Source organism: Seriola dumerili, unplaced genomic scaffold, assembly GCF_002260705.1.
Source record: "Seriola dumerili isolate Sdu_G_001 unplaced genomic scaffold, Sdu_1.0 BDQW01000025.1, whole genome shotgun sequence".
In the NCBI taxonomy this organism is placed as follows: domain Eukaryota; kingdom Metazoa; phylum Chordata; class Actinopteri; order Carangiformes; family Carangidae; genus Seriola; species Seriola dumerili.
The window spans coordinates 15,636,335-15,661,667 of NW_019174280.1; the positions used below are offsets into that span (position 1 = coordinate 15,636,335).

Genomic DNA, 25,333 nt, shown 5'->3' on the forward strand with positions numbered 1-25,333 from the left:
TGAGCTAATCCTTACAATCCAGGCCAATTAGTCAAGCCAGCAGAGGTGAAGAGACAGTAAACGCGTGCATGTTGTTTTTTTTTTCCTACAGTGTTTGTTAACATGTCTGTATTTTTCCTACTAATGGTTTATTTTATACGCTCCAAACCAGTAAAACTAGACTTCCACTCCTCTGAGTGATAATCTGTTGGCACCAATTTTGCATATGCTTCATATTGAGGACACGCTAACATGGTTATTAGCTGCTTTTGTCTCTGAAATGCAAACATCCAAAAAACCCAGAGTATTTGGTAATGGTAAAGTGGGGAGAAAACCCAGCCAAATTATTAGCATTATGTAGGGTTCCCCAATACTTTTCGCGTATTAGTAGAGAAAAAAAACATGAAAGGCAGTGTAAATTTTAATAGGGTGTAGAAAGAGACAGGTTCAGTTCTGTAGCACATAAATAAATTATGGGAAAGAGACAGGCAGAAGAGGGGGAGTGCATTGCATGTATGTGAAATGTGATGCATGTCAGGTGTGTGTTTGTGTGTTCAGTGTGCACATTGTATGTCTGTGTGAATAAAAGGGGTTTGAGTGTAAGAAACAGCCTTACCGCGTGGTTTAAAGGTGGGGGTCTGAGTTCAATGATGGTCCTGCCAGGGGGGTGCAGGCTGGGGGTGAGGGGGTCTTCTGTAAAATAATTTTAGTTGTTGATTGATTTTACCCCATAAACCATCAGAAAAACAGAAAACCTGGGTAGTCTTTTACAAGGGGGAGGTCCATGGACTATAATGTTTGTCTATCTGGCCAAAAAGTCATTGTCTGTACCTGTCGTGTCTTTGTTTTGAGGCACCAATAGGCAGTTGCTCAACAAAACTGCCATAGCTGGCTGCTGTGTCACGGTGCTCAAAGCCTCCGGGGTGGTGTAAGCAACCTGGCCCGGGCAGATTCCACCTGACCTCAGCCCTTAACACCATGGGAAAATATACAACATTGACAATGACTTCTAAGTACGCAGGACTGCAAAGTTAGCTTTGACATTTCCTAGTTGTAGAGAGCACTATTAGGCTACTGTTATTAATATTAATCAGATGCAGGCTTGGTCTGTCTGAAGAGGAACAGGTTCCCTCAAAAGAGGTGGCGGTGCGCTGAAAGGCTTCATTCTTCTGAGGGCTTTTTGCAGCGGGCTGCGTTTGACCGGTTTGTTCCTGAGACAGCAGAAGGAGACAGGAAGACACACTGATATGGTAAGATTCCTCTGTGTGGTGTGTGTTGTGTGTGTGTGTGTGTGTGTGTGTGTGTGTGTTTCTGGTGATGTGCTTGTACAGAAATGAACTCTGGGCTTGTGGGATTTTCAGGTCGATAGAGTACTGGGCTTGTCTGGAAAACTCTGGCAAAGCTTGGTTTTACAGTTGGTCGGAAACCTGTTAGAAAAGCTCAGGATGACATGGGCATGTGACTGCCAGCCTCTGAATTAGATTAATGAGCGAAATCTGATCCCTGCCAACGGTTTTATTCCTATGTAAACACTTCAGGCTTATGTACTATCAAAACATTAACGTAAAGTAGGCGTATGAAAAACACTAATGCCATCTGATAATTTAGGCAAACATGGCCGTTGAAAGTCGAAAATAATATCCATCGAGAATGTGTATGTCATGTTAACCACTAATTAGCAGGGCCACTCCCCCCACCTACAGGCAGGGTGGATAGCGTCAAACTGAAATTTGAAAAAACAGTAGGTCGATAATAAAACTTCTGATGCCAAGATCTGATCTTTAAGATGTTTAAAGTCGAAACGATGAGTCAGCCAGACAACCAGACAGAAGCAGTGAAAGGGTTAAAGTTCTTCGACCTAGCAGCATGGAAAGACTGACTTGAGCTGCCCGCCAAACGAAACAACGGCAAGAAGAATCTGAAAAACAGAAAACTGAATTCAACAGGCTCTTTAGCCACATAGTCAATGCGTCATCTCCCCTGGAAAACTTTGTTTTGACACGGCCTCCTGGTGCTTTTAATGTTTGAAATAAAAGTCGGAATTTGGAGTAGGACACGCATCATCGAGTCAAGGTGAGGCAAGGCAACAAATAGGCTATAGGGCAGCAGTGTCGCTTTGCTTAACCTGAATCTTGCATCTATAAAACAAAAAAAGTCCACTCTAGTTTAATAAGTCTATTTGATACCTATATATACACAACATGACTGTTTTCAGCCTTATGAGGAAAACTCTAGGCTACAAGAGCAAGTTTGGACTCCCTTGTCCCGAGTTCTAGCAATGTCTGACATATTTGACAGCCAAGTGATACTTTTGATACACTACAAGCTGATGTGCCAACGCTTGAATATCCCATACACATCGCTGTTATTCACCGTTTAAATTTACTGTTGCATAATCCTGTTTCAGTGTTCTGTGTATTAATGGGATTGAATTTATTGATCATAGGGAATGGGTAAATGTCAAAGCTTTTACTTGTTCTTCATTTTCCTGCTGCATGCTGTTTAGCTCTGTCTGTGACAACTGACAATAACACTTTATAAAGAATGCACATATGCACAAATGCAGTTATACAAACACATAATTTGTGTTTAGACATATGTTAGAGACTTAAAGTTTTCAGTAGTTGGGAGATGGCTATGATGATAGATAGATAGATAGATAGATAGATAGATAGATAGATAGATAGATAGATAGATAGATAGATAGATAGATAGATAGAATAAAGGCTAGATTTTGTAGAAGAACTAAATAGACTAAATAAAGAAGCAAGTGTAACAATAAAATATATAAATATGAATAATAAAAAAAATAATAGAGATAGACCTGTAGCTATGTTCTGAATATATACTAAAAAAAAAGTTCACAATCACTGCTGATAAAATTAAACCCATCTTTACCTAAAGCTTAGCGGTTAGCCATCAGCCAGACTATAATATCAGCACAACAACACAGCGTGGGAAAACCACTTGTTGACTAACAACAAGCTATTCTGCCAGTGTCACTAGTGGCACTAGTGTCAGAGGTTTACGAGGAACACTTGAATGCAACATTTTACCACTGGGCTGCGTGCGCTCCGCTGGAGGGGCAGAACTTCAACTGCACGCAAGCATATCTTCGATGCCACAGTCCACCGCACTCATGCAGTTGTGGATGCTTCACTTGAAGCAAGGAGGAATAAAGACAACATGTCTATCTGTTAGACATGTATCTTAGTGCAGATCTTAATCTGTACAAACTGACAGCGCTTTATATGTTGGAGGGGGGCGAAAAGTTTTCTTCTATGTCTAATTAAGGGTGAGTGGATTTTTTTTTTAATTACAGGCTCTCAAGCACAGAGATATGGATGGATCTATCACTTTGCTAAGGCAGAATATCTTTTGTGGTGAACTCCTGCTCTTTCACACTGCTATTGTTTATCCTGGTGGAATGATTTTTGTTTTTGTTTTATGCTCTGTAGGAGTTTTTGTTCTAAAGCAAAATCATGTTCACAACCTACATAAAGAGTCTGAATGATATGGTATTTTCTACGGTAAGCTGACAGGTTATAAGCACTCCTGCATGTCTTTGCTATATGCTGAGAGATGCATGGCCATACTAAAAATATGTCTATGAACAAACAACCCCTACTTATATTTACTTTGGATGCCAAGCCTGCACTCCCTTCCTTTGTTCATAGACTGTTTATCGTATTTGTACTACCATGTGTAAGTACACTCAGTTTAGCAAAATTGTGCGCATATTCATATTGAAATATGCATGTTTATTGACTGCAACTGCATATGTAAGAAGGCATTTATGTGAGTTGTTTCTCTGCTTTGCTTCAGTCTGAGAGCCCCGAAGAGCAGCCAAGCACTGGGGTCTTGGGCCGCATTGGGAGCTGGTTCTCTCCATGGAAAGGAAACGGTCCAAAGAGTCCTATTGAAAATGCCTCCCCAACTAGTGATCAGGCTGTTAAGTCAGAGGGAGACAAGGAGAGTGGGGAGTTCGTGAGACCCAAGCCAGGAGAACAACAGTGGCAGGAGGAGAAGGAACACAGCTCTAATCCCAATCCACTGGGTTTCTCCAGAGACAGTTTCTTCTGTGAGGAGAAGGACGCCACGCAGTCTGCCCACAGACACGGCTCCGTTGGGAACAGCACTGAGACAGGAGAAGGAGGTCCAAAAGAGGAGGAGTTTGTAGAGAGCAGGAAGGAGGGAACAGGGCAGGGCAAAGAGAGGGAGGAGAGCAGCAACGGTCCTTCAGCGAGCGGGATTCCTGACAAGAATGCCAGTCATCTGACACATCTCCCTTCCTCCACTAAACAGGGTGTGGTATGGGACTCTGACCGGGCACACGCCCAGCCTCAGGCCAGGAGACAAGCACAGGCCCAGGCAGGCAAGAGGCTCCATGTGTACCTGGAGGAGACCAGCGTGATTCAACGCGGCCAAGACGCTTGTGCTTCACAGGAAGTCGTCCGCACCAAAGTCACAGAAAGCCTACGGGTCCTCCCAAAGGCAGACTCATCACAAAGTTTTGATTTACCAAAGAGCTCAAGTTCAAAAAGTGCAAAGAACAAAAGGACAAATGTTAGGCCTGCAATTGGGGCACAGGGTTATTACAGTGCTCTAGTGGGAGTGTCACTGAAATCACACAAAGACTCACAGTTAGAGACTGAACCTGATAAAGAACAAACAGAGGCAGACAGCATGGGGCGTAAGAATGCAGCCAGAAGGAAAGTACGAAAAAACTCTCAGGAGGATGGAGGGAACAGCCCCCAGGAAAAAATGTCTCCTAATGCTCAACCTGTCCCAGAGGGATTCCCTTCATCAGATAACTCAGTGACCAGTCCTCAGGGCAAAAGTCCAAAGACACACATGGGAGAATCATCTGTAAACTCCTCCTCCACACACCACCCCACCTCCCAGACCTCACCTGAAGGAGGGGAAAGTCAGACTTCCTGTCCTGATACCATCAAGCAATTGGACAACTCCCAGGATTCAAACTCAGTCATTGCAGCCACACTGGTATGTGAGGTTGATGGTGGCGCAGACATGGAGGATGATGACAGCCTTTACAGAGTAGAAAGGAAGACAGAGACACCAGAGTCCAAACGTAGGAGTATGAAAGTTTCTTGGAGTGAGGTGAAGTTTTTTCCAAAAAGTGTGCCTTTGAAGTCTTCGCAAAGTCCAGCAGATGACAAACAGGATTTTAAATCAGCATTAAAGAATACCAAAGATGAAGAAAAGGATATGGCCAAAACAGAGATTGACGCAAGGTGAGTTAAAGTTGGAAATTAAAGTGAATTAATTTAAAATACACAAATGTTTAATTGTACAACTAGTGCGTCTCCAACATTAGAAGACATTTTAACATACCTGTCTAGCCTTTGTCTCACATGACATGGTTCTCAGAATAATGAATATGTGTGAACTGCTGTGGGTGGAATATCACAGGTGTATCCACAAATAAACAGTAATGTGAGTCACAATACAAAGTGCAGCCCTAAGCTATAAGATAAGTACCGTAAAGTACAAATCAGGTTAGAATGTAGGTCTAATTAAATTTAACAAAATACCTTTTCATTTGTCTCTAGGAGACAACATGGTGATTATAGAGGCAGGTGTACAATTCACGAGTCAGAATCAACTTGGTTGTATGTTTTAATGTTTAGATTTTACAAAATATTTAAAAAAAAAAATGTTTACCTCTCCCTTTACCTCTCATCATACACAGACTACATGACCTGACGAAAACTGATGAGGAGCCTAAACCGGTCGTTGGCCGCATTGCAGATAAAATCGGCCTCTTTGAGCGGCAGCATGCAGCAGGGGGTAACAAGCAGACCTTCCAAACCCCGCGAAGCGCTGATGTCTCTCCGGTCAGGAAAACCACTGAGAGGCTGAAAGCAGAATTTGAGTTGTCGGACCAGAGGTCGAGATCAGCCGAACGTTACAGCACAGCCAGGTCCAGCTCTGCGTCACCTGCCAGAGAGAAACCGTTGACTGTCAAGGAGCGAATGAGGAATTTTACACAGGCATCTAAATCAGAGGCTAAACCAGCACTACCTCAAAAGCCAGCCATGACTGGAATGTCTCAAAAGACCACATCATCTGTTGCTGCATCAGAGTTGCCAGAACTGGACAGTCGGGATAAACTGGATACTGAAGAGCAGATAAAGGCAACAGCAATGTCAGAGATAATACGAAAACCAGATGGACAAGATAGCAGTACTGTAGGGGTAAAGATTTCCATTCAACAACAACCACCAACAGACCCCAAAACAACAGACACTGTGGCCTCGAACACAACAGATCAGGGTACGAAACCTAACAGTGTTGAACCAGATGTCCCAGCTAAAGGAATGGATGACTCCTCAGAAATGACCAGTAGTGTTAGACCACAGGCCAAAGGCCCCAGCAGAACAGGCTCCCGCTCTAAGAGAAAGAAAAGTAAAGAGCCTACAAGTCCCATGAGCCCAAATAGGGAAAACAAACCTACAAGTAAGTCAGACATCACTGCTATAAAACAAGAGCAGGTGGATGATACAGTGGAGACCGTCTCTGCCTCCAAACAGCTCACTGACAAAGTCTCATCATCATCTGATAAAGGCCAAGAAACTACATCAGAAAAACAGTCGCTTTCTGATACTAAACAGAAAACTTTTAAAAAGGAAGTGGCAGTATTAGGAAAAGAGAAGCAGCAGTTAGATTCTTCATTTAAAACAGAGAACAGTGACAAACCAGACAACAGACAAGAGGGACTACCTGAACCATCTGTCATCAAAGATGAACCTGATACTGCTGCTTCTAACCGTGGAACAAAGAAGCCTATTGACAAGGATCCCGTTATTTTACCCCAAGAGGAGGAAAAGACAGGGGGACACAGCCTTGTGTTCACACAGTACAGAGAAAAGGCTTCCAAGGACAGCAGTGAAACTTCAGAGTCCTCCCCCTCACCTGCTGTTGACAGGCCTATTGAGAAGACTCCTTCAGTGGAGCAGGAGTCACCTGTTGAACAGCCCAAATTAGATAAAGAATCATCAGTGCAGCCTGAATCAAAAAGTAAAGGAAAAGTAATCCAGCCCGGTAAAAAAAAAGAAGGGCAAAAATCGCAACCTCAAAACAAAGACACAAAACCAGTAAATCTGTCTGAGAGTAAGAAGAATGTGGAGAAAGAGGAAGGGAGAGAAAAAACAAATCAGACTGAGAAGAAAGACAAAGAAAAACCACAGCAGCTGCTGCGTTCAGATAAAAATACCACAAGTGGCAAGGTTTCAGACAGTGGACAAGGTATCTCAGGAACAGAGAGAAGTGCTGCTAAGGACGATGAAAGAAAAAATGCTGAGAGAAAAGAGCAGCCACAGCCCATTAAAGACATAAAACAAGAAGCTAATCCACCAGAACCAGCCTCTCAGTCATCAGAAAAGATCAGTGCATCATCAGAGGACCTCCCTGCTCAAACACAGCATGTCAGTCAGATGGCGACTGCACATCCAGAAAAAACTGCTATTTGCGCCGTCACTCAGACTAATGAGGCTGTGAGTCGGACCAAGAGCGATAATGGACCTTTGAAGGGAGAGACGACAACAACTGTGCCTCTACAGAAGTCCACAGAAAGCTCTGGAACAGACACAGAGCCAGTGGTGAGTGCAGCAGAGCCACAGGCTAATTCTGTATCAGTGGAAAAAACAGAGAATTCACCCGATGACTCACGTACACATGGAGCTAATGATGTTGAGCTCTCCAGCCCAAAGCATGTTATCAAAGCAACTACAGCAGCTGAGAAAGTGACTGTAAAAGCTGCTAATGACACTCCAGTGCTGATAACTGTACAGACTGAAAATAATGCAGAGAACCAATCATCTGTTAAAGAGCCTTCTCCTGTTTCAGTCTCTAAATCTGCGAGCAGCCAGGGAGAAGGGCCGGATGATGGGAAGAAAAGTTCAACTGTCAAAACAGTGCCCTCAGAAGAGAAAATCTCAGGAGATATAAGCAAACTAGCTCCTAGCACTTCACTCAAGGGTGCAGAGGAAATAGCACAGGGCCCTTCTAATAGAAATGCTTCTAAATCCACAGTTAACGTGGCAGAGAACACGGCTGAGAAAACATTAAGTTCACAAGTCAATGAACTCCCACCCGTTGCTAATGGTGACATCTCCCAACATTCACAACCTCTCACAGTCAAAAGGGAACTGGTCAATAACAAGCCAAGTGCAACTCTAAAAGCACCCACTTCTCCAGAGACTAATAAACTGAGCCCAGACCTAATCCAACGTTCACCCCTGAAGAAGCTCCATTTGCCACGGGGACTAAGCAAAGACGATTCTACAAAACAGCAAGACGCCCCCTCTAGCTGGCTGGATCTGGACTTTCCCAAACGGAAACCTAAAGTCACAGAGCGCAAACTGAGCTCTTCTGTTAGTGAGAGCAATCTCCTGGACCCGTCTGGTGAGCTAGATGATGATGATTTCATTGATAAAATCAAGAAGCTTTGCGCCCCCTTCTCCCTCCCACCACGTAAACACAACCAACTTCGGCCACCTCAGCCCCCCTTTGCCATGCCAGCTATCAAGGAGGACCGCTTTGAGAAGACGTTTGACCCTGAGGAGTTTAAGTTTGGCTTGAGGAAGAAGAATCAGTTCACCTTAGACACACCCCCGAGTCTCTTAGCCAAACGAAACGAGACTAAATCTGGCCTGAAGCCTGCCAGGGCTAGTTTGGCCGATAGGAGCTTTCTGCTCAGTAGCCTCGACACCGACTCTCGACTCAGGGATAAAACCTCAGTCAAGGATGAGGTGGACACCAAGGAGGAGAAAGATGATAAGATCAAGGTGAAGTCTCGCTTGGAGGGGAGCTGTGTCCTCAGCAGCCTCAACTCCTCCATCAGAGGGAAGAGGAATGGCGCTCAAACACAGGAAGAAGGCACCAGCTCTGAGGATGGTACATCTAGCAAAAGCCCAAAGCTAAGCCCTCCACCTTTATCCCAGCCACACCCACCAAACCCAACCACCACAGCACCAATGAAAGTCACACTGGCCAAGCAGAGCTCTGCCCTGAGCGACACAAAGGAAGCTGCAGAGGCTGTGGTCAGTGACTCAGGCCCTCCATTTCCTTCCTTTAACGACATCAAGCTGCCAGACTATTTAGAGAAGTATCTCCAGCAGGAACCAGGAAAACCAGTGGAGAGCACACAAGCACAGGAGCAAGTCAATAACAAGGTTAGTTTGTCTGCGTGTTATTTTCACTAACTAAAAACGATATGGTTGTACATATAGTTGTCCTCATAACACAGAGATTTCAAAGGCAAAACTACCTCTCACAAGCAAGTTTAAGAAAAGCAAAGTAGAGTGTATCAGTTGTCTAATGAAAGAAAATACTCATAGTACTCTGCATTAACATACTTCTCATTACAATACAAGTCATCTCTACATTTTATGAGTAGAGAATCACAATGAACAACTCATATACTTAGCTGATGGTTTTATTTTTATCAGGTTATTGGAAAAATGACAACTCCGGTTCCTGGAGGTGAAGCAGACCTGGCTGTAAAACCAGGTCAACTGCTTCCTGATGCTGGGCCTTTTCCTGCGATTCCTCCATCCACACAGCCTACACTCCCTGAGCAGCCACAGGGGAAACTTCGTAATCATGTAAGTGTGCCACAGACGCACTAACTAATAGATTAGTATCACAAATTAAATCTGTACTTCTGTTTGAAATATATGTGTATGAGCTTATTTACATTCTGCAGAGAAGCTTCTATTCACACTAACACTGGATCGTTTGTCTCATTTGGCTGGTAAAAAAAAAACTGTGCTGTGTTTTGGGCTGCAGCTAAAGATCATTTTACATGTCCATGGTCACCAAATCATTTCCATGTAATTTCCTAGGACGTTTCCTGGAAAGAAACTATGTAATTAGGCACTAATTATAGGGAAAATACACATTTCCGTGAAAGGACAGCTCCAGCAAGTAAATGTTTTTTCAGTAGTAAATGATGATTAAAATTTTTGTCATCCATTTTTGTAATCGATTTCCAAGTGGTCTCAGACTTTTGGACCCCACTCTATGCTAAATTCTATGTCTGCCATTAGACAAATTTCACATTTCTCAATGTACAGCCGACCTGCTATGCACTGATTAAACACGCTGAAAAACACAGTTATTCAGTTTATTACCAAAGCAGACTAAGAAAACAAGTAAATATTCAAATTTGTGACCTTTTGGCATTTTTGCTTAGAAAATTACTTAAATCATTGATTATCAAAATTGTTACTAACTTAATGTTACAAGCTTTCTAATTGCTGTAGTTGACATTTTTTCAGTTTGGTTTTGATGGCATTTGTAGCTTTCAATTCGCAAGCTGACTATTGCGCGGCCATGTTGTATTAAGAAACACTGCTTGAATATAAATGTAAAACAGGGTAGCCTCCGTGGATCCACTCCGTCCCCAGAAGTAAACTGAAAGGTCAATACATTCGACAGGCAAAGAGCTGCTGCACAAAAACATTAGATTAACTTCTCTAGCATTTTACAGATGTTTGCCATACACTGCAAGTCGCAATAAGTCTGTGTGTTTGCATTCCAGATAAGAACTGCCAGAGGATTTCACAAGCGCCCTGGAAAGGTACAGTAGGCACAGTTTTGCCCACTTAGAACAGAAACAAGATGGAGAGAGGAATCTGGACAGACAACTCTCTGTTCTGTGAAAACATCTGCTTTTCATATGGTGTTCTTGGGGGTAAACAAAGTATTTAAAAAAACAGTGAAGTGCAGATTCTCAGCTGGATGTGATTACAATCACAGAATATAGTGCTGCCAATGCAGTGCAAAACTTGTGGTTCTCCATTGTTATAGAACTTCATTAGAAGTTATTGCAGAAAAGAGAGATCCCCTGGCGCTCAGCATTTTCAGTTTTTTTGCCCAGGGATCCAATGTCATGACAAAACACTCACGCCTATGCTTTTATTTTGAAATTATGCATTACATTAACAGCACAACCTGGTGTTTCAAGTAACCGTGTGCTTTTTAGTTGAAATAATAATGTGGGAAGGGAGGTGTGTGAAAGTGCCATGCTATTAGCTCCCTCTTAGCACTCATTGAATCAGGATTTAATGTGATGAAATACGCATTTAATGCATTTCACCATTTAATATTTCTTTTCGTGGCTAATGTGTTGATTTTTATTTTTGACACTTCCCCTCATGTCTCCACACAGATGGTGTTGTTTGAGAGGGCTGATTTCAGTGGCGAAACGTATAAGATTTACAGGGACATAGCAGATGCTACGTCTCTGCAGCTCTCGCCTCTCATATCTGTGAAGGTTGTTAGAGGATGGTAAGTGGAGACAATGAAAAGGAAATGTATACTGAAGTGTAGTTCAAAATAGTGTCAAGTAGTTTGGGGATACCAGGGTTGCTTATAGTTGCTGCTGGATGTGTCTCAAGATTTCTTAAATGAGATAGCAGCATTGAGAATTCAGCACTTGATGACTGCAACTGTATATTTTTTCCTTTAAAGGAGCCCGTGGAGTTTCACTCCCTAGTGCTACAGTGTTCAAAAACACCACAGGCTACTCTTGAAACATCCAAGCTAAATAGTTATATAATTTCTTGCATTTTGATATATTTAAATAACCTCTGCAGAAAGAATTGCAGTATATCCATATAATTATATCATCAATTAATAACCCATACTGTCTTTCATGACTGATATTTAAAGTTCAGCATTTTGAGAAATGCTTGTGTTCGTTTTCTTGATGAAAGTAAGAAGAGAAAGTCGATACCACTCTCATGCCTGTCTTTAGCTTAGCTTATTTTAGCATTAAGACTGAAAATATTGGGAAACAGTTAGTGACATGAGGGGGCAATATGTCATTTTTGTCAGTTGTCACAGTTTTTGTACAAATTAACCAAATGAGATATAATGTTAATCAGTGAGCTTTAGCTTTCTTATTATCTTTGGACAGAGTCAGCTAAGTTAAGCTAACAGGCTGCTTGCTGTAGCTTTATATTTACCAGACAGATATGAGAGTGGTGTCAATCTTCTTTAACTTTGAACAAGAAAGCAGATAAGCATGTTTCCAAAAATGCAGAAATATTGCTAACAGACCACATACATTTATAATAATAAATGTAATTGTGTGTTTCTGCCATGTGTTTCTGTACGTTTTTCTTTTCACTACAGCTGGGTGCTCTACGAGAAGCCTGACTTCCAGGGGCGCTCCATTGCTTTGGAAGAGGGGGGAATGGAATTGACAAATTTGTGGGAAGAGCCTGGTTCAGAGACAGAACCACACAACAACCCACCAGTACTGATTGGCTCTATTCGACTTGTTGTCTGGGTGAGTGCACTGGTCAAACACTTCCACCTCACCTGGCCTCATCAATATCTGCATTATCGTCACCTGGCGTCACCTTTTGAAATGCAGCTAATAGATGATATTGGTTTATTGATATTCAGCCCAGACTCCTTCGGAGCAGGAAAAAAAAAGACTCAGCTAGTTAAGATCTTACCTGTTTTAATCGTTAGGAATGATTTAAGGACTGAAATGGGCCACTGCTGATAATTGCTGTGTTTGTTTCCACCTCTCTGTAGGATTACAGCATACCCCATATTGATCTGTTTACTGAACCGGAGGGCCACGGAAGAGTAACGCCTTACCACGATGACACAATAGAGACAGTCTCATTTGGCATCCCAGTGAGCACTGCTTCAATCCAAGTGCACTCTGGGGTGTAAGTATGGCTGTTTCAGCAAAACCAATCTTTCACATCTTTGTGATTGGCCCGTGGTAAAGCATGGATGAAAGTAACAAACATGCTGAAAAAATCAAACAATTAGCAAGACACATGGTCTACTTATTGTGATTGATCGGAGTGTTAGAAAGGTAGTTACCCACAGATTAGATTTTATTTGAAATACAATACATTTAGGCTAAAGAAGGAAGAAGTTGTGTCTTTGCTTTGCAGCAGTAAAACATGAAGTGCAAGTAATGAGACAATCCCATTACTCTGCAATGATTTTTGTATTGCTAATGACAGCCAGACCCACCAGAGGAGTAGTCTTTGGAAATCTTGCCTGCTGTGCTCAATGTAGAGCTGTCTTTTTAATGGGATGCTCTCAGTGTTTGGCTTTGACAAATAGCTGAGAGTTAGTAATCATTACTATGTTCCTCAGTGTTTGGTTTGACTCTCACTCATTTCCCTCCTCAGGAATGTCTGTCCTGCTGTTGCATGTTAGAAAAGGAGAGAGAGTAGGTGTGGGGGCACTTGAAAAACGTAGAGAGGTGGAGACTAGATGGAGAGTGAGAAACAGACAAAGGTGTGGAGAGAATTTGGCAAAGGGAAGAATGTTTTTCCACGTGAGAGGTGTAAGCATTCAGGACATTTTGTGCCCTGCCCCTGAGGAGGTTAATGACAGCAGACCTTTTTCCCACAACTATTTTTGTCAGTTTACCTTGGCACCTTTACAAGAGACCTAACATTTTGCAGATTGTTTCAGCATTTCTCAGCATCTCAACAAAACCTCCAACTAACTGCTGTCAGTTGCCAGTTAATCTTTGCTGAGTTAAAAATAATTCTGCCTCAGCAGCTCCTTCTACAGTGTTAACTCTGCGGCATGTAGAACAACTGTTCAGCAGATGTAGTTTTTGTCAAGCATAAGCTCCATTCGGTTCACCGAGCAATATGACTCATTGCCTCCTGTTAGTATGCATCTTTCAGTACCATGAGGTTGGAATCACCTCTTGATATCACATCCTCAGCACTAGCTGAATGAACCGCCTTTATTTTTTATTGCCAGAGGCTCACATGTGGTGATTTGTATGAGGCATTGTATTATGCTAGATAATGGCTTGAAATGCCAGAGGTGGGGGCATAATTCCAACAAAGGCTTCCTACACTAAAAATGAATTATAAAAGAAAAATGCTTTGAGCTGCCATTCCCAGTATGTTTTATTGTAAAACAAATAGCTTTTGTTCTCAGATCTGGTTGCATGACTCATGTCTGAGGTAGATAGAAAATACTCAATTAAAACCCTGCCTTGACCTAATAATGCTTAATGTACTGAACAGAAACAGCAATCATACTTATCTGCATTGTTAAGGACACAGCAGCTGCTGCTTTCTATGTGGAAAAACAAGCATAAGCGTGAGTTTCCTTTTTTTTATGACAGTGATGTCTTACCACTTTTTTTAGAAAGTAAGGCGTAACAAGCCATGCAAGGTCGTGATATGACTCACAGTGATTTTAAAACCGCCCTGAGGCATAGTTAGGCATAATGTGGAGAGACCTCCTGGCTTAAGGCTGAATTAACCATGTGATGTGGGTGTTTGTCCATCCTCCAGGTGGCTGGTGTTCAGCGACCCAGGGTTCCAGGGCATGCTAGCTGTGCTGGAGACAGGAGTGTACCCTATTCCCGAGACCTGGGGATTTCCATCACCCTTCGTGGGATCCCTGAGACCACTTAAAATGGTGCGTGCTTATGTGCAACATCTAATGCACATTGCAGGGGGTAGTTCAAGAGCGTGATAAGTTAATTAGCTGCATAGTCGCATAGTTGGTCAGTCCAACTTTTCAGTCCTGACTAAAATTTGGTGATCACCAGACTTTTCCTCTAGCACCATCATGGGGTTGACATTTGTGGTTTGCATGAAATGTGTCGACAACTATTGGATGGATTGCCCTGATATTTGGTACAAATATTCATGGCCCCCTCAGAACAAATGTTATTGCATTGTTTACATGCTAAATGCTAAACTGCTAAATGATCTTTAGTATAATCATGAACAAAATTTCAGTATTAAACGTACTTCACTTTTGTGACTCTGTAATGACAGAGTGCTTTTGTAAAGCTCCTGTCTGGTGCTCTGTCTGAAGAGAGGCAGTCATTGTGGAAATTAGCAGCAACTAATTACCCAGGAACAGAAGTTCAGATCAGCATGTTATGTGTGTTCTGTTCAATTTTCTTTGCTCCCTGTCACTCTTCAACAGAATCGCACCATTTCCAAGAAAATAGAATAATTAGTATAATTGCTAACTGTCTTGTTTTTTTAAGTTGTACATTTAATTAGAGAAAAAAAAGGTCTAATTATGTCTCTGCTCCAGGGTGGTTTCAAAGTGGAGAATCCCAATGAAGTCAAGGTATGTACAGCTCTCTTCATCCTGAATAGATTGAAGTTTTATTTTTCTTCACTTGAGTATTATTAAGTTAAATGAATATAAGCAATGTAATAAAGCAAATTATGGACTGTGATTATTGAATGGAGGAAAACATGATTTTATAAGAGGCCTTCCTGGTGCTTTGTGGTCTTTGGCTCATTTTTCCATTAAGTGTTTAAGATTCTTTAGGCCAAAAATAGAAGAATTTCCTGTGTCACCACAGTGTGTTTTGGCAACAGAAATTTTCAGACCGCAGAATAAAAGATAGAGAGCTTTTTTTTTCTACCCAATCTGCTGTACTGGGATTCAACAATTGTACAAGGTGACAAGCACTGTGTACAAATTCATAATGTGCTCACAAATGTCTGACAGATGAAGAATCCAAGGATGTGCTCTGCACAGTGCTCCATCATCAAGAAATAAAACATCATTCAAACTTGATTGATTCAGTTTGTCATTAATTCATCAGCATCATCTTTCTACCAATCAGGTTTATTTTTTATGCAACTGGCTATCAGTGTCATTTTAATCATATGTGTTTAAGGAAAAGCAACCGATGTAAATGATGAGTCAGTTTTAACATACTGTCTAATATACTGTATATATAAAGTACTGTCCTTTGTCTGTTACAGGCTAAGGTGTATGAAAAGCCTGGCTTTGAGGGCTCCTGTGTGGAAATCGACAGTGACATTTTCAGCTTTTCTGAAGATGAAGAAGACATTACCGCAGACAGCACAAACCTTGCCTCAAAGAAACTGAAGTCTGTGGGTTCTTTAAAGATCATTGGAGGACTGTGAGTTTTCACTTTTCTATTGCACCATAGCATCTCATCTCTTTGCTTGCTTAGATGTTAGGTGGCAATCTTGGCTTGGAGCAGAGTTTGTTCAGGATTAACTTTGCTGCCAGATGATGATTTAGAGGTTGTGTAATGCAGTCACAAATTTTAAATACAGATCCAACCGGCAATATCTCTGTACCTCTCTTGTTCCAGCTGGGTAGGCTACAGCCAGCCGGGATTTGAGGGCCAACAGTACATCCTGGAGGAAGGAGAGTACCTGGACTGCAGCGAATGGGGAGGTTCAGAGCAGCTCCTGTCACTGCGGCCAATACTGGCTGTGAGTACTGCACTGCACTGCACAGCAATGACACAATTAACAACAATGTGATGTGATGTTTAAGTCATGGTTTGACCACCATGGGTTTGTGAATCACAATGGAAAATCAGTGGAAAATCATTCACAAAATACTTTGTAGGATTAGCAATCAGGGACAAAACAGGCCATTAAAAACTCCCAAGTCTTTACTGGAGAATTGATTAATAAATAACCGTGTTAATCGAAAAATAAATAAATAAAATGTGCAAAGACAATAAAGTTTTATTTTTATAAAGTTTTGGAAAGGGAATAAACTTAACATTTACAGTGGGCACTGCTGACTTTTGGATTGGCCATTATTTCATAAACCATATAATATATCAATATAGTATAGCTTCACACCAATGTGAGCAAGTCGTCGGTGACCTGGTTTAACATCAGAAATCCACAAATGACGCATAGTACCATCTCAAATATCCAGCGTCGAACTTTAGGCGGTTTTTGAAGCAGTCCGCCTTGAAGTGCCGGGCTCACAGTAAAATGTTTGGAACAGTGGAGGGAACCTGGTAAAAGTGAATTTCAGCCACTCAGTTCTTTGTAGTTATGCCATTGGCAGAGCATAAATAGTGGGATACTGGACTTGGAATTTTTTCTGCTTCCAAAAGAGGCATATCAAAATAAAGGTTGAGGACCACTGCTCTAGATAATGTTGACTTTTTTTTTTAAATTAATTGTTGTCTGTTCATTTGTAATGTAGCTTGGGTGTCATGCTTGTCAGATTTTCATCACATGATTTTATCCCTTTTCCAGGATTTCATGTCTCCACACCTCAAAATGTTCAACAACAGAGATTTTGACAAGCTGGGAGTGAACATTGATCTCACAGTGCCTGTTATTAACATGGATGACACAGGCTATGGCATGAAAACACAGTCTATTGATGTCATCGGTGGCATGTAAGTGACAAGTATTACACTTAGCCCTGTATCCTTCACTGCTGCGTGAGCAGTAATGGGAAATAGACGGTTAGGATAGTTCACAGTATTATTATTTCTTTTGCTAAAGTCATTTGTTTATTGTGACTCCTCTGCTGTCTTTCCACTGACAAACTTAAAGTATATTTCTACTGAAGTACGCTTGAATGACATGATATGCTTGACAACTTATAGCACTGTACATGCCTTAAGATGAATTCCTATGCTTCAGCCTAATAATTAGATGAGGCTACAATTACAGTGAAGCCTTATGCGGTTCATTGCCCTTCCTTGCAGCGCCGGTGTGCAGCAGTAAGGCTGCCGCACCCATGCTGACAGGTCGAGACAGATTACCTAGTTCACTAATGTTTAGTCTGCCACACCTCACTTCCTGTCAATGTAGGGCTTGGAGCATGGTATCTCACACCCTTTTGCAGTGGGAATTACTGTAATATTAGTGCAGGATGTGGAGGAGGAGTTCTTAGATACATGAACAGTGTTTACATGTCATTTACATTGTAATGGTGTGTTCTTGAAAAGTGTTTCATCTCATCATCTACATCATTACATACTGCAGGAAAAGTCGAGCCAAATAGGTCCCTAGCTGCGTTTATTTTCGTTTCCTTATGGTGTGATCAGCATAAAAAAAATTGCAGAAGTAAACAAAACCAGCAGCAAATCAGAATAACGAAATGCAGAACATGTAATGCTGATGACTGCTACCCAAGGGAGATACTAACAAAATGGCGAGCAATGTAGAATGGAACATTTCGTCCCTCCTTAGGAGGCAGGACTCTCACAGCAGTTAAGGGTTTTTTCTTGTTGTGCTGCTACCCTGTTATTAGATAACACAGGCTCGCCCATGTTGTGCTGCCGTCCCCCTGAGCCTCCGATCGGCTCTGTGTGTTTTTTTAGCATTGCTGAGAGAGGCTTGTTTATAGTTGCTCATGTTGGGACACACACAGGCCCACAAATGCAAACACAGCCCCTGCCTGTATGAAGAGCAGAAATAACGGGTCGACCACAACAGCACACACTCACACGACGACATGCTGCGATTGCCAAGAGAATGCATACAGTCTATAACTGCTGAGATACCATCATGTGGGAAGCTGTTATCAAGCTGGACTCTGGCCAGAAATTGTTGTCATACATGATAAATGAAAGAAAAACACTTTCACAGAAGTCTTGTGGGGTTTTTTTGTTTTTGTTAGCAGATGTGGGTTCATCAAAGACTGTGTTTTTCTACTAATTAAAATCACATGAAAATGGAGAAAAAACACAATTCTGGAATGCCAGTGCAAATTAAAGGGTAATTATGCTCCTCCCTCCTCCTCTTCCTCCTTCTTAGCTGGGTGGTGTTTGAAGAGCCAGGCTTTTGTGGTGAGTCCTACATCCTGGAGAAAGGCCTGTATGGAAGCCCAGAGGACTGGGGTGCGCTGCAGCCCAGAGTTGCCTCAGCGATGCCTGTCATGCTGGTAAGAATGATGACTCAGAGCAAGTTATGAAATCTTGCTGTTTTGCGCAGGTAATCACATGAACTGTAATTTTGGCTTTCCATGATTAATAATTGAGTAGTTTTGCAATATTGAGCGGCTAGCTTTATTCTCACTTCCCCAGATATTCCCTTACTATGTGTTTTCCTTTCATGTGACCAAATCACAACATTCATATCGAAATTTAAAATGGTCAGGATGGAGAAGTATTTTGAGAGGCAGGCAGGCAAACCCTTATACAGTAGGTTATCTGTGGGAGCACAAGGTGCAGGCAAAACAGGAGTAGATTGATGTTCACGGGGTAAGAGAGGAAAATTTTTGTCATTAGACTGGAAGTGAAAACATCTTAGATCACAAAGGTGAGTCATCATGTGGCTGCTTCAGTTTCAAACCACATGATGACAAACAGACACGAATTTCATGCAGTCTTATTGTAGAGCTTTTGCCTCGACATCCTTTCAGTCATAAAGCAAAGAAAAAAATCAATATTTGGAATCGTCTTTCCCTCCTACACACACGGACCACTGCTGTGAAGTTTACATACTGTTCTAACACAGAAATATGCAAATGAGGCCATCTAATTAATCTGCTGTGGTTCAGAGCATGCAAATGAGTCTCATTAAGATGTTGTTTCATTTCAGGATGATTTTGAGCATGCAGCCAAGTTTAAGGTAGGTGTTTGAAAATAAAAGAACATCTAATCTTGCTGCGATATTGCCTGTCTTATCTGATGAAGTGTGCGAGTGGCTCAGAGCGGATGACTCACGCTTATTGTCGTGCTGTTTGTGCCTCAGGTGCAGATATTCTCTGATCCAGGTTTTCAAGGCTCTGTCCTCACTCTGGAGGACAATGCGGCCTCCCCGCAGGGCAGCATATCTGTGGCGTCTTGTAAGGTTCTGGCTGGCAGGTGAGTAATGGTGCACACAATGGAGCTGAAGTTGAATCATAGACATTTGAAACACTTTGCACCATCTTGCAAAAGCAGATTTCAGGAATAGGTGCTTTTGAATTTCCAACCGGTGATCTGGTACAGTTGCAGCTGCTCATTTTACAAAAGTATCTGTGGGACTCCAGATCTGCTACAGGCTGTCACTGCTCCACTTACTAAAAAATTTTCCATGTGGCAGCAGCTTGTGATTTACTGTATGTCTTACATTTTTTATAAAGCAGCATCCATATTGATTTAATATAGTCATTAGCCCTGTGCATAGGTGACCACAGATTCTATCTTCAAGCATATAATCCTGCATATCATACATATTATGTATAATTATTATTCCAATCATTTTCATTTTCCATTTTCCCATTTGTGCTTCCCTAATGTATGTGTTTGTACATCTGTGTATGTGTATTTGTGCACGTGACTTTCAGCTGGCTGGCATTTGAAGGCCAGGACTTCACTGGCAGGATGTACGTGTTAGAAGTGGGGAGCTACCCAGATCTGAGAGCAATGGGCTGTGTTAATGCGAGCTCCTCCATCCTGTCACTACAGCCTGTTGGCTTTGTAAGTACTTTTCTATTTTTCTTAATTCTTCTAATAATTTAACTCTAATTGCATTTTAACACCTTTAAATTTGAAAATTGTATTGACTGCCAGAGTGTTTTAAAGATAGGGAGACACAATATATTTAAAGCAGCTTGATTCGATATTTTCAATATTAACAATGGATCAAACTATGTGTAATGTGAAAGGGATCACTTGTATTTACAAACCCACAGAGAATTATCCCCTTATCTCTACGGAGCTGTATAGCGTCTTTCAGCTCATTGGTTTAATGGCTGCAACTGAAATGTTTTGGTTCAGTCTCACTGCTCTCATTAGCATTGTTTTCAGCTTCAGCAGGCAGCTGTTTTCATCCAAAAATAAAAGCTCTGATAACCTCACTGTACAGTATGCTACCAGCCCGGCATCAAACAGCAGACAAACGTAGCGTCTAGCCTCCGAACACTGGAGCATTTAGTAACTAAAGAGCCAGATATCTCCCTGAGGAGACTAAACAAAACAGCTAAATATTGGACTTCCATTTTCAAGGCAGCCAGAAACAACTCCAATTGAATGCTAATGTCGCCCTGCATCTGCTGTTTAATAAAAGTAAATAGGTAGCTGCTGGTTTGCCATAGAAGCTTTAAAGGTGATTATCTTAACACCTAAAAGTCTTGGCTACGAACAGCAGGTCTAATTTATCAATACATAGACGGCAAGTTCATGCCAGTAGAACTTTTCATACTTCTACATAGCGCCTCAGGGAGCCTGATTGATTTTAGACAAGGCAAGTCAAGCATTTACAGACAGGGCAGTTTGAGAGTGCTTTTCGTACATTTAAAGCAAACCTTTAAAGAGTGAATGAGCATAATTTCATGGATTAATTCCAAAAGATATCGAGGCCAAGCATTATGGTTGCTGACACACAACTTCAACACAAACTGCATCATGTGGAAAGTATCTATCAGAAATTGTCACAGTTCAGTTCATCTTATTCATTGTCCTCTGCATAAACACTAAAAAAAAATACCATCCGGTATCAAATGAGTCACTGCTGCTGACCTACAACCTGAGTGTTCTTTTAGAAAACCCATGAGTTACAGTAAGCAGAGGGTGAAAAATGCCAGGTGTATGTGTGGTCTGTTTCCAGGGTAACCTCAATTTCAATCTGCGTACCCTGAATATCTCCACCAACATCTTTCGTTAATGCATTTTCTTCTTCCCTCTCTCTGGCTTTGCAGGAGTTCTCACTGCCCTCCATCGCTCTGTTTGAGCGTGGGGGCCTTCGGGGGAAGAGGGTGGTTCTGACAGACGGATCAGTCAACCTTCAGCTGGTTGGAGGCTGTAGTAGAGTCCAGTCAGTGCTAGTGGAGGGAGGCATGTGAGTACATTACAACTGCTGCGTGACTCACTCTATGGGGACGTAAAGCAGCCTTCACTGAGTTCTCCTCTTAGTGCGAGTTTGACAGGTTCATGCATAACAGTCCCCTGTGTGTGTCTCCACTGGAGACCGACCCCACAGTGATGTGATAGCCATTTTTCTCTGCCATGAACGCATGAAACAGAATAATGTCTTCTTTTTTTTCACAAACACGTCCTTCAGTGGCCCCTGTTGGTTCTCAGCAGCTTAAAGTCGATGTTGGCTTTTAATCTCTTTCAAATTCAAAAGTTGGCAACTGCCAAGTCGACCTTTTTAAGATCTCTGGCATCCAGTACATAGTCCTCTTCATGGGCAAACCTCACCTATGTTTGTTTGTCACTGCTGTAACAATACCTCACAGACTTACACGTTAAAGCAGGTAATTCTCAACAGACAAAGCAAGGTGCTTAAGCTAAAAGATGAAGGATTTAGAGACAATAAAATAAGCCAAATCAAAGCTGTCTGTTTAAATAAGTATCTTTTTGTTCTTTTGAATTGACTGTAGATATTTTTACATTTGCAAGAACAGTATTTAATCCAGGTTTGCTATTGTGGCCCTGTCGTGAAGATGGCTTCCTGCAGTTACTTTTGTTAAAGACTGTTTATGTGCAGCAGTTTGAGCATGATGTTTCATAGATTCAGATTCACTGGATGTGAAGTGCATGGTCGGCACATATTATTATCCATATTACAGCATGACAGAGCTGACAGATGGAGCGATGATGGAAACCTGCTGCTGATGTGTGAGATTCAGACTGTAGGTGTGAGCCCATGCTGAGGAAATAAAAGGCTCACAGTGAGCCAGAGCTGTCTCTGGAGTGGCACATTCCTACTGCAGGGGAGACGGGGCAATCAGCCAAAGAGCAGCGCTATTCGGTTAGAACACTTAGTGTCACATTGAAATTGGGCAGTTGTGAGGCTCAGCACATTTTAGAAAATTATCTTTGGCGAGGTGCTTCATGGAAGAGAGGACTCAAAAATGCACCTTCAAGTAAAAAAAAAAAAGAGAAACGTTTTTTTCCCCCAGTGGCATCCCAAGTTAGATAGCCTGGGCTTATATTGTCAGAATAATTCAAATTTAGATTGTTTCAGAAATGTTTTGAATCAAAGAACTGTTTATAATTGAGTAATCATTTTTGTGACTTGTGTTTTATTTTTTCATCACCCTTTATCTAACCAGGATGATCTGCAGAGGTTGTAATGTCATTTCCAAAATGAAAACATAATGTAACAGGCACCAATCATTAGATATGGAAGAAGAGAAAAAGAAAGAAAGAAAAATATAAAAGTTCTACCAAACTACTTTCCTAACTTTTAACTGTATGCCTTTGAAGACTGTTAAAATTAAAAAAATTAATGCATGAATACAACAAACCAGTCAGGAAACACTATTGTAAACGGTATTTATCTTGTATTGGTTTGATTGTAGCTGTTGAATATGTAAAAGCTGACTGTGTCTTTGTCTTTTCCTTACTACCAGGTGGGTGTTATATGAGGGAGTCAACTATCGGGGTGCTCAGATTTTGCTGAAACCTGGTGAGATTCTCGACTGGCGCAAGTTCAGCGGCTGGCAAAAGATTGGGTCCCTCCGCCCTCTTATGCAGGTACATCAGTTCTCTGCATTAGAAAATCTGTATGCCACAAAGGTGGAGCTACGCCTAAACCACTGGTTTTTGATACTTCTAAATATAAATATTTTGTACATGTACGTAATCTGTCAATTATGTTAACTGCAGGAAATTGACAAATAATTTAAAAAACACACACGTTGCCACTTATTACACTTTCAAACAGTATTAATTCCAAAAAGCAGTTTTTGTTTCAATGGAAATAACATCTTTCTTATTGAAACAAATTTTGTCATTGTTATAGCTAAGACCTTCTGATATTGTAATTATTGAAGCGTGATAAAAGATGTAATTGTCTAGTGGAGAATAGTGAGAAGCTTTGATGAAAAGTATAAAGAAAAATTCCCACTTTGAAAATCTAACCCTGATGGCTTCACTGAATATCTTCATTATTTAATTTTATTTTTTGTCACGTGTATTTTCCGAGTAGAAGCAAATGCACTTCCGTGTAAGGAACAGACAGACGGGGCTCATGATGTCAGTGACCGGCGATTTAGATGATGTCAAACTGCTGCGGATACAAGAAACAGAGGCAACCGATGGATTCGAGCAGATTTGGTTCTACCACAATGGACATCTCCACTGCAAGGTACAGTACCAATGATCATACTACTAATCGGTAGGTCAGGGTTCAGCGAAAGCTTGTCCTGGGTGCTATGAATAAGTAATCATGGAGCCTTGTTTAAAACAGAGGTATCTGTAGTTCAGGCCATCTTAATGAAGATCTAATGTGATTCCAGACCAGGTCAAGCAGAGGGCAAGACAAACACTGAAGACACGAGCTGAATTTTAGTGGAACAGACCTGGCTATCAGGTCTACTGCTGCTGAAATACTTCAGTGGAACAGACAAGCCCAGCTCTCTATATTCTTCTAAATGTCACTGGAGAAAATAATCAACTCCTTTACTTGTGTTTCCAGCTGCTGGAGGAGTGCTGCCTGAGTCCCAGCGGCAGTGTGACCATGGCAGGAAGCCGTGTGGGTCTCACCCCAGAGCCAGAAAACCAAGTCCACCTGTGGAGCATCACCCCTGAGGGCTTTATCCGCTACACCCCCACCCCTGATCTGGTCCTGGAAGTCAAAGGTGAGCATCCATATCTGGCATGAGATGTAGCTTCTAGCTGGGATCCAAATGTCAGACAGTTTTCACAATACCAGCGAAGCATTTCAAGGTTGTAATTTCCACACACTTCCTGATCAGGTTTTACTGTTAGAATTAAGCACAATGAAAATTGTAAAAATTATTATCAATTGTATTATGAGGCATTCATAGTCCTGCACAACACTACAGTGTTCCACTCAGGATGCCACTTTTGTTTAAACCAGTCCAGTGTTACCAACAAGAGTCATCTTGTCCCTACACTTGTGGGGCCAACATCAGTCAATTAGTGACACCTTGTGGACTAAATAGTGTTAGTGAACCAGCTATCATTCAGTGTGTAGTATTCTAGATGATATTTTAACTATACGAATGAAATAGTAACATTACTGTATAATCAGATCATATACAATGAACAGGGTAAGATTTTTGAATGCTTCATTATTCATGATTCTATATGAATGTTGCTTATCTTTAATAATACACAGTGAACATGAACTCATCCTTGCTGCGGTAAATAAGGCACCCACTTTAAAAAATAATACTTTACTACCCAGAATCATAATTAAAAACAATATATTAATTAGAAAACATCTCTCTCTTTCAGGGGGGCATCACTATGACAAAAATCAAGTGATTCTGAACTCACTTGACCCAAATAAACCCCAACAAAGGTGGAATGTGGAGATTATCTGACCACCTCCGAGCTGCTGATGCTGGATGCTGATATTAGCAGAGGCACAGCTCTGCCAGAGGCTTTGTTATACAGCTGCATGACAAGTGCTCAAGGACGAGGTACGCCATGGGATATACTAAACCTTTGCCGCGGATGAACTCTGAAAAACAAAATTCCAACGTGGAGGTCAACATGGAGCGCTATGGATAAATCCATAAGAATGTACGACTGCCCACTGAACATGCAAATAGTGGAGTCTGAACTTGTAATGCATATTTTACACTTCCAGTAATATACCCAAAGGTTTGTATTTTGTCTTTTCATTGAATAAATCTGTTTGCCTGA

General features: G+C 41.5%; 1 protein-coding gene across 1 annotated transcript; it reads left to right on the top strand.

Moving 5' to 3' along the window:
- Positions 1-3,494: 3,494 nt before the first annotated feature.
- On the top strand, positions 3,495-25,030 carry LOC111236868 (beta/gamma crystallin domain-containing protein 1-like). The gene is made up of 22 exons (XM_022765755.1): positions 3,495-3,509; positions 3,805-5,234; positions 5,693-9,176; positions 9,453-9,608; positions 10,547-10,585; positions 11,177-11,295; positions 12,145-12,301; positions 12,556-12,695; positions 14,307-14,433; positions 15,067-15,102; positions 15,753-15,913; positions 16,112-16,235; positions 17,025-17,170; positions 18,540-18,666; positions 19,326-19,355; positions 19,479-19,591; positions 20,056-20,188; positions 21,409-21,548; positions 23,068-23,191; positions 23,646-23,804; positions 24,135-24,297; positions 24,920-25,030. Exons 1-22 carry the CDS (start codon positions 3,495-3,497, stop codon positions 25,006-25,008), a joined length of 7,212 nt encoding a protein of 2,403 aa, XP_022621476.1. The 3' UTR covers positions 25,009-25,030.
- The last annotated feature ends 303 nt before the right edge of the window (positions 25,031-25,333 follow it).